Raw genomic sequence first — 8,771 nt, 5'->3', positions numbered from 1 at the left:
AGTGTTTCATCCTACACCTCCAACATCTCATCCTACACCTCCAACATCTCATCATGTGTCTCCAAAAATTTCATTTTTAACCTTTTCACATTCTGGATCTCTAACTTTTTTAAAAATTTCATTTATTCTCTTTCTTATTAAAGACATTTTAATAACTATTTTTTTATTTTCTTCCCTTTCTTATTAAAGACACTCTACACCACCTTAAAATTAATTCTAATTTAATTTAAAATTTAAATATTATTTAATATAATTTTATATTTTAATAATTATTAAAATATGATTTATATTATAATAATAACTATATTAAAAAAACTAAAAATAAAATAATAAAAATAAAAATAAAATAATAATAATAATATAAAATTCGACTTAATATATTCAAATATATTAAAATATTAAAACAAATTAAACAATTATTAAATTGAAAATAAAAACAAAATTTTTAAAACTTGTTATCGAAAATCAGTTTTGTTTTTTATTTAAAATTTAATCAATATTTATTTTAACTAAAAATTATAGCATTATTTATTATATTTTTATATTTTAATAATTATTAAAATATAATTTATATTTTTATAATAGTTTTATTAAAAAATATAAATAATAATAACTAAAATAAGAATAAAAACAATAAAAATAAAAATAATATCAAAAATCACATTTTATATATTTAAATATATTAAATTATATTAAAATATTAAACTAAATTAAATAATTATTAAAATTTAAATAAAAATCAAAATTTTAGAAAAATTTATTTATCGGATATCCATATCCGATTATAAATTTATCGGACATCGTTTCTAAAATTTTGTTTTTTATTTAAATTTTAATAATTATTTAATTTAATTTAATTTCTTGATATAGTTTAATATATTTAAATATATTAAATATGATTTTTATTTTATTATTTTTATTCTTATTTTAGTTATTATTAGTTTTATTTTTTAATAAAAATATTATAAAATATATAAATTATATTTTAATAATTATTAAAATATAAAAATATAATAAATAATGTTATAATTTTAATTAAATTAAATATTGATTAAATTTTAAATAAAAATCAAAACTGATTTTCGATAACAAGTTTTTAAAACTTTTTGTTTTTATTTTCAATTTAATAATTGTTTAATTTGTTTTAATATTTTAATATAATTTAATATATTTGAATATATTAAGTCAAATTTTATATTCTTATTATTATTTTATTTTATTTTTAATTATTTTTTTTTTAATATAGTTATTATTATAATATAAATCATATTTTAATAATTATTAAAATATAAAATTATATTAAATAATATTTAAATTTTAAATTAAATTAGAATTAGTTTTAAGGTGGTGTAGAGTGTTTTAATAAGAAAGAGAAGAAAATAAAAAAATAGTTATTAAAATATCTTTAATAAGAAAGAGAATAAATGAAATTTTTAAAAAAGTTGGAGGTGCAGAATGTCAGAAGGTTAAAAATGAAATTTTTGGAGGTGCAGGATGAGATGTTGGAGGTGTAGGATGAAACACTCTTTTTGTTAAACGTTAATAAATAACTATTGAAAAATAGTAACTTAGCCCAACCCAACCCAACCCAACCCAACAAAACCAGTACGAGTCACTTATATAATTTGGTAATGTAAGTTGAGCAAATTTTTCTTTCACCTCCATATTTTCCTCTATAAATATAAAACTTCTAACTTTATCTCTCTTTTTTTGTTCAATTATATAATCTAAAAGCTAAAATGGCTGAACAATTTAAAAGTTAAAAATAATTTTTAAATTATGTAATTCTGAAATCAAAGTTAACTTTTGAATTATAAAATCTGAAAAAATTAAAAATAATTGTTGGTATAGTTTTGAAACCAACAATAATTTTTGGTTTATGAAATTGGAAAACTAAAAATAACTTCATGATTATACAATTTAAAAATAAAAAATAACTTTAAACATTATGTAATCCAAAAATAAAATTGGAACTCCAATGGTTGAAAATAGGAATTTTTGAAATTTTTATTCAATACTCGTATTTAACTATTACTACCTGTTTTACCTACTTTATTTCTATTATTTGAATTCATACAAAATCAATTTGTCTATTTTTTCTTTTGGTTTTTTCGGACGTGGTCGGTTCCATAGTTTTTGTTCACCCTTATGAAGAATGGAAGAGCGGTAATGGCTACTGAGGTTTGTTGTACAAAAGTGAGTGTTTTTACCCTTAAAAAGCTATAATAGTCAAATATTCATATCCAACCATTACTCGTTTCACCAACTTTTATTTATTTACTATTATTTTTTTTTTTGTTTTTCTTGGATGTTGTTGGATTCATATTTTTTGCTCAACATTATGTAGAATGGAAGAGCATCAACGACTACTGGTGTTTCTTGAATAAAAGTGAGTGATTTTACTCTTATAATAGTCAAATATTAATATTGGACCGGGTCGAGTAATTTTGAAATTTTTATTCAATATTCATATCTGAGCATTATTAACTATTTTACCCACTTTTATTTATTCACTTATTTGAATTTGTATAAATACTAAGACACAGCAACAAACTCTACTCTTCACAAACACATTTCTCTATGCTTTTTTTAATATTCTTGTGCGATATTTTTGTCTGCGGGTATTTGAACACATTAGTAGTTTGTGTTTTTACTTAAGAAATCATAGTATTTTTTTCCCTTAAGTAGTCATGTGATAGGTGTTGTTTGAAATCAGGTGGAGCATGGTGGCTCTTCGACCGTGTATTTCATGGTTGAAGGATGTAGGATCAATATATCTCAACCACTAGGATGAATTGGTTTAAAACTAATTTTACCTTTCATGAAATTTTTTGATGTATTAAATGGTTTTAAATGAATTTTTTAACCTTTTTAAAGATTTAAAAGATAACTAATAAAAAATAAAAGAAACATACAAGATTTTATACTGGTTCGTTTTCTTTCAAACAATCTTAATTAGGAAGAAATCCACTATAAGAATATAAGATTATAGACTTACAATATTTCCATATAATCTAAATCTTTAACCAAAGAAAATTAACTCTACACACAATCTTATCTACACAACAAGTATTTAATAGTAATCAAAATTTAAAAAAAAAAAGTAAAAGAAAGTAATACACGTGCGGGTATTACAGAAGAAATCAGAAATAATTACTCTTTAGTCATTTTCATTTAGTATGCTTGAAGTCTTGATTTCACTTAATTAATGTTCTAACTTTCCAAGAAAGCTTCAATATTGTTCTTTCTTCACAAATGAATGTTATTATTATATATTAAAACAGAGAACAAACTTCTTAATTAGCATATTTAATAGATTTAACACTTAGCTAATAGTTAATTTTAACAGAAACATATAAACATCATAAAAAAAACAAATTAACTAGATTTGGACTATCATAAAAAGTGTTTAGCTCTCCCGGTCAACATTATATTATTTTTCATATTTTTATGATTCTTATTTCATAATTAAGATTTTCAGAAATACACTTTTTAATAAATTTTTATTTGTTTTAGTTTTAAAATTTATTTTTCAGACTTCGAATCTTATTTATATTGTAACATTTTATACTTAGGTTTTATGTGATATAAAATATGTTCAAATAAAAGTGTTTTACAAAATAATGATATTAAACATATTCCTTTACTAAAATTATACATGTAGAAATTAGCTGATTAGTTGACGTTAAAATATACATGTATAAACAATTCATTTTAATTCTTCCATATATAAATTTAATATGTTAGTTCACAAGGTCTAAATTAATAACTAAAATGAATTTCTAAACATATATAAAATAAATTGTTTTAATGGTCTCATTATATAATTTATTTAAGTTTTTTCACAGTATATGTTCACTGCTATAAAAAATTTATAATGAGTAACATTTTATTATGTTTTTCAAAAAGTAGATACCAACAACATAAACGATTAGAAAAGCCAATAATTTTAGACATAAGTTGAAAGTTTTACCAAATAAAATAAAAAATATGCAGAGCTATTATTTTAAGATTTTAGATTTAAGTTGCTTTATTAGTGCTAAAATTTCCGAACCATTCAGAAGTATAGGGTCGAGTAACAAACAATTACAATCTGTTACAAATAATATATTAAAAACTCATTTCTTGAATTCAGTCAGACCAAATCAATATTGAAACCAAAGTACACTCAAATGAAAGCAAGGACACTCAGTAAGTAGATGTGTAGATGTGTAAAATGAACAACTGAATAGACATGCATGGTACATCTGTAAATCATCAAACAATAGGTCCAACCACCAAAATAGTGAGTGGTATACTTCAAGTAAGATCATCCTCCTCAAGTTCTTTCGCTTTCAGCTTTTCCTTCACCCTCAAAAGAAGTGTGGTCTTCCAAGAATCCTATACAAGTCCATGGCCAATGTTCATGAGCAACGGAAATGGAATGAAAAAGAAAAGGAAATTAAAAATCAAAATGTGACAGACAAAACAAAAGAAACCTATTACAACTTTTCCTTGGTTTTTCTATTGACGTATAGAAGAATCGACAAGGAATTTGTAGAATTTGATGAAATGAAAAAAGTGTAAGCTCAAAACAACTACTTCAGAAACACTATTGCAACTCATCGCTTAGACATGCATCGCTCAAAACAAAAAATACTTTTACGCATAGCCACCACATGTTGACATGGTAAAATCCTACCAAATTTGGTTACATATTTACGTATTATTTTAGCAATGGAAACAAGACTGCCTAAACTCAATACATAATTTGCAGTAATTTGAAGAGTATAAGAAAACGAAAATTACACTCTCGGTAATCAAATAGAGGTTAACTTTCAGGGAGAAATTTAAATCAGGTGTAAGCTAATGAAAATATTTCCATATAAATTGTGGATAATATATATATGTGTGTGTGTATGCAGTGGAAATATCTTTTGTTAAACACCAAGTATTCCTATTTTACAACTTTTGGAGCTTACCAGTGGGGTCATGCTATCAAATTCCTTCACAGCATCAGTAAACTTCCCGACATCTTCTTCATCAATAGCAGCAGCAATATCCTACTCACCAGGATTGAAAAAAAAAATGTCAGTATTACATCTGGCAAATGTATAGCTGAATCAGTAAAAAAGTATTCATAATATATATATATATACATACATATGCATATATGTACCAAAACATAATAAAACATATTTATGCAGAAGGCAGTTCGAAGAAGTCCACATATTCTTTATATAATCTAGTTGTCCATTAAAATTTAATAATGAAACTCTAAAACTAGTCACCTACCGCCAACAATCTACACTCTCGTGTTCCTGAAAATGTTGGATCCAATTCCTGCAAAATAAAATACATATCCAAAAAATTGAGCAACTAGTAATATGTCCAGTCTCTACATTCAAATTATTGAAAAAATTAGACCTGATATCGTTCCAATGCATTGGTTATAGCAACAATGTCCCCTCTACAGAGTTGGCAGATGCCAGCATTCAGCAGGTGTCCTTTAACACCGTACTTCAATAAATTGTTGTTGAGGGATTGACGAGCTATATCTTCGTAAATCTCAATTGACTTTTGATATCTGAAGATTATCAAATGGAAACAGTTAATATTCAATTTAACATAGCAAGAAGGTTCGGATAAAGTTCCTTTCATTTAAAAAATAAAGTTCCCGTTGTAATTAGAGCAAATCATACACAATAACGTGTGACCTATAGCAGATACAGTAATGGACTTACTTTTGTTCATTCCATGTACCTAAGTCAACATATTATGAATTGTGGAAAGAAACATGCAAGAATTCTATTAAGATAATAGGCCATTCCAATAAATTCTCAGTGACCTAAGCTAATGCTAACCAGAGGAGAGTAGGTTGGACAAAAAAGGAACTTAAAAAAAGACCCGAAAGATGGTTTGAAGAAAAAAATACTAAGTTCTAACCAATTAAAGAATGAATCTAAGTTGAAGAAATATATACCGTCATCAATATAATAATATAGATCAATATGCAGAATATACAAAATCTTACTGTTCTAACTGAGCAGCAAATTGAGCAACTTTTTGTTTGCATTGGTTAGCAGTAGTTGTCACCTCCTCATTTTGAAAAAAATCAGCTGATTTTTCATAGTAAACAAGAGCCTGCTCAATATTCTGTTCAGACTCATACAATTCAGCAATTTCCTGTATTTAATTTGTAAACAAGTGAAACCAAGTTAAAAAGGGATACCAATACATTATATACCACAAATAGCCAAATATGCGTTTTCTAAATATTATGAAGCAAAAATGTGTGTGTGTGCATGCATTTGTGTGTGTGCACACGCATGTGTATATGTTTACCTTTAAATATCTAGCAGCCATCGAGAGTCTTCCAATGTCACAGAAAAGGTTTACAGCACGGTTTAAGCAAGATATAGCCTCTGTGTTCAAAGAGAGAAAATTGAACTTTAGATGTCTTCTAACTAATTCGAGTGAGGAAAAACTAAGATAGGCTAAACCAGTTTTAATTTGCTTCTGCTTCGGATTATAATAGTAAGTTCCAATCTAATAATTGAAACAAATAGCAAATCAAAATATTGATATCCAATATGCCAGTTAATTTTAATATGCTTTACACAAAAGATAAAAGTATGAACCCTTAGAGCTTATAAATACAAAGTCGGTGTTTCATTTATACATATGGAAAGATTGAACAATGAGATAACAAATATCTTTCACATATCATTTGTCCAAGCATATAAATGCAGCAACTGATTTATATGATTTGCATTGATGTCAATACAGAGAAATATAGAGTCTAAAAGGAATTGGCCTTGCTGTGGGGAAGCATGATATTCGTTTAAATCAGAAATCACAAACTAGAGAGAATCTTGGTGCATGCATACCATTTATATTAGTTTTCTTGTAGCAATGTGCAGCATCAACATGGGCCTGTGCAGCTTCATGCTTGCTTTCCAACTAGAAACAAAAGACAAGACAACAATGTCATTGCAGGCTCCATAGAGAACTAGAGGATGCAAAAGAGATTCAACACTATAAACCCCACCCAAAAACCCCAACCCTGAATGATACCTTCAAATGGCAATTTGCTAACTTTAGGTATGTCCCTCCAGCTCTGTCCCCTGTAATACCACAGAATAGATCAAATCAAGAACAACAAACAAAAGAACTATTCACTATTCCATCCTTAATTATAAAGTCAGTAACATTCAACAAAATAAAGCGAATAAAAAGTCATCAATTTAAAAGTGAAAACAGTCACAATATAACACAAAGAGTATGGTTAATCAGTTGATCATAGTATCAACCACTTCTTCTACAACTCTAATTTTTCTATTCGAGTGATCAAATGAAAAAACAGGTCAAAACTCTATCCAGTAAAATCAGATAAAAACAAATTGATTAAGGAGAGTTCAGCATTCGGAATCGGAAATCGAACACCCAGAATCAACACTCGCCGATTCTACTAACAACAACAATAAAATTATCGTCTGTGTCTAAGTTAATCATCGTATAACTGTAAAACATAATGAAATTAAAAAAGAAAAAAAGTAGAGAGAAAGAGAAAAAACATGATTTGGCGAGCTTGAAGGAATTGGCGGCTTTATCGAAGAGATCTGCAGCATCCTCGTATTTGGAGCCAAACAAGCCCCAGCCACTGAGCTTCTTCTCAGCTTTCTTCTCGAATTCTTCGGCCTTCGACAGCTGATCCGCCATTTTTCCTCCGATCAAAACTGATAGCAATGGATTAATTAAGAGAGTTAAGAAAGTTGCAAAGAATCAACAGCTAAAGAAGAAGATATAAAAGATAATATATTAGACTGTGTTGACCACCAAGTCCAAAACCGAAACCGCAAAACTAAGAAACAAGAAAAGCAGCGTAAGGATGGGTTAAGGAGAATTATCAATTTCCCCTTTTCGTGAAAAATCGTTTCCTTAATAGCTTTTGGACCAGTTTGGGCTTTTTCCTTCCATGGTACACATAATTTCCGAAATCCTATTTTCGGATTAGGGTTTCTCTTTTTCAGTTCTTAGATAGCATGAAAACATAAATTTATTGTAAAAAAGAGTACATAGTAATCCCTTCCAAAGATCTATATTCAGATTACATTTGTGGTGTGTGAAGTGAGAGTGAGAGAATAGCGTGTACCTGAGTTCCGCAGATAACGTGAATGAGTGTTTCGGTGCAGGCTGTGTGCAAGAACGATGCTGTGGAAAAGTAGCAGAGCAGTGCCGCGTGATCGAATGCAGGAAGAAAAGGAAAGGGAGATAAGAGCATTGAAAAGCGGTGCTGCGGAAAGACCAGCGGAAAGACCAGGTGAAGGAGAACAGAGAAAAGTATTAATTGCAAATTTGAAAACTCATAAGCGTAATTATGACATTTCCATACGTTTGAAGGGAGTGCAGGTTGGAATTTGTTGGGGTGCACAAATCAATTTAGCGAAGTGTGAGGAGAATTGTTTCTCACGACCTTACATTTTCCTTCTGCAACACATATATACATAAAATTTTTACTTACCCTTCTAGTTTAGAGATTTTTTTTTTAAATTTTACAATTTGAAAATTTGTGAGATTGTGCAACTCTGATTGCACATCTCAAAAGTGAATGAATATATAAAAAATACTTTCAAAATTCATAATTTAAAAATCATTTTTAATTTCTAAATTATATATACAGGTAATTTTTCATAAAGGAAAATTTTCAAAGTTATACCATCTCAAAATATCTTTTTCATAAAGAAAAGCACCCATGTTAACTTACCCTATCTTACTCTTTTCTTTCTTAA

The 8,771-nt window shown here is 27.2% G+C and overlaps 1 protein-coding gene across 1 annotated transcript; it reads right to left on the bottom strand.

The window, feature by feature from the left end:
• Nucleotides 1-4,094: 4,094 nt before the first annotated feature.
• Nucleotides 4,095-8,322, bottom strand: LOC108320774 (alpha-soluble NSF attachment protein 2). The gene is made up of 10 exons (XM_017552301.2): nucleotides 8,135-8,322; nucleotides 7,557-7,718; nucleotides 7,057-7,106; nucleotides 6,870-6,942; nucleotides 6,325-6,404; nucleotides 6,014-6,165; nucleotides 5,407-5,566; nucleotides 5,275-5,322; nucleotides 4,962-5,042; nucleotides 4,095-4,380 (listed from the first exon to the last, which is right to left on the bottom strand). Exons 2-10 carry the CDS (start codon nucleotides 7,699-7,701, stop codon nucleotides 4,300-4,302), a joined length of 870 nt encoding a protein of 289 aa, XP_017407790.1. The 5' UTR covers nucleotides 7,702-7,718; nucleotides 8,135-8,322; the 3' UTR covers nucleotides 4,095-4,299.
• Between the last annotated feature and the right edge of the window lie 449 nt (nucleotides 8,323-8,771).

The sequence above is a fragment of the Vigna angularis genome, chromosome 11 (assembly GCF_016808095.1).
Source record: "Vigna angularis cultivar LongXiaoDou No.4 chromosome 11, ASM1680809v1, whole genome shotgun sequence".
NCBI lineage: Eukaryota > Viridiplantae > Streptophyta > Magnoliopsida > Fabales > Fabaceae > Vigna > Vigna angularis.
The sequence above is the reverse complement of the archived record's forward strand: the minus strand, read 5'-3'. Positions and strand labels throughout refer to the sequence as shown.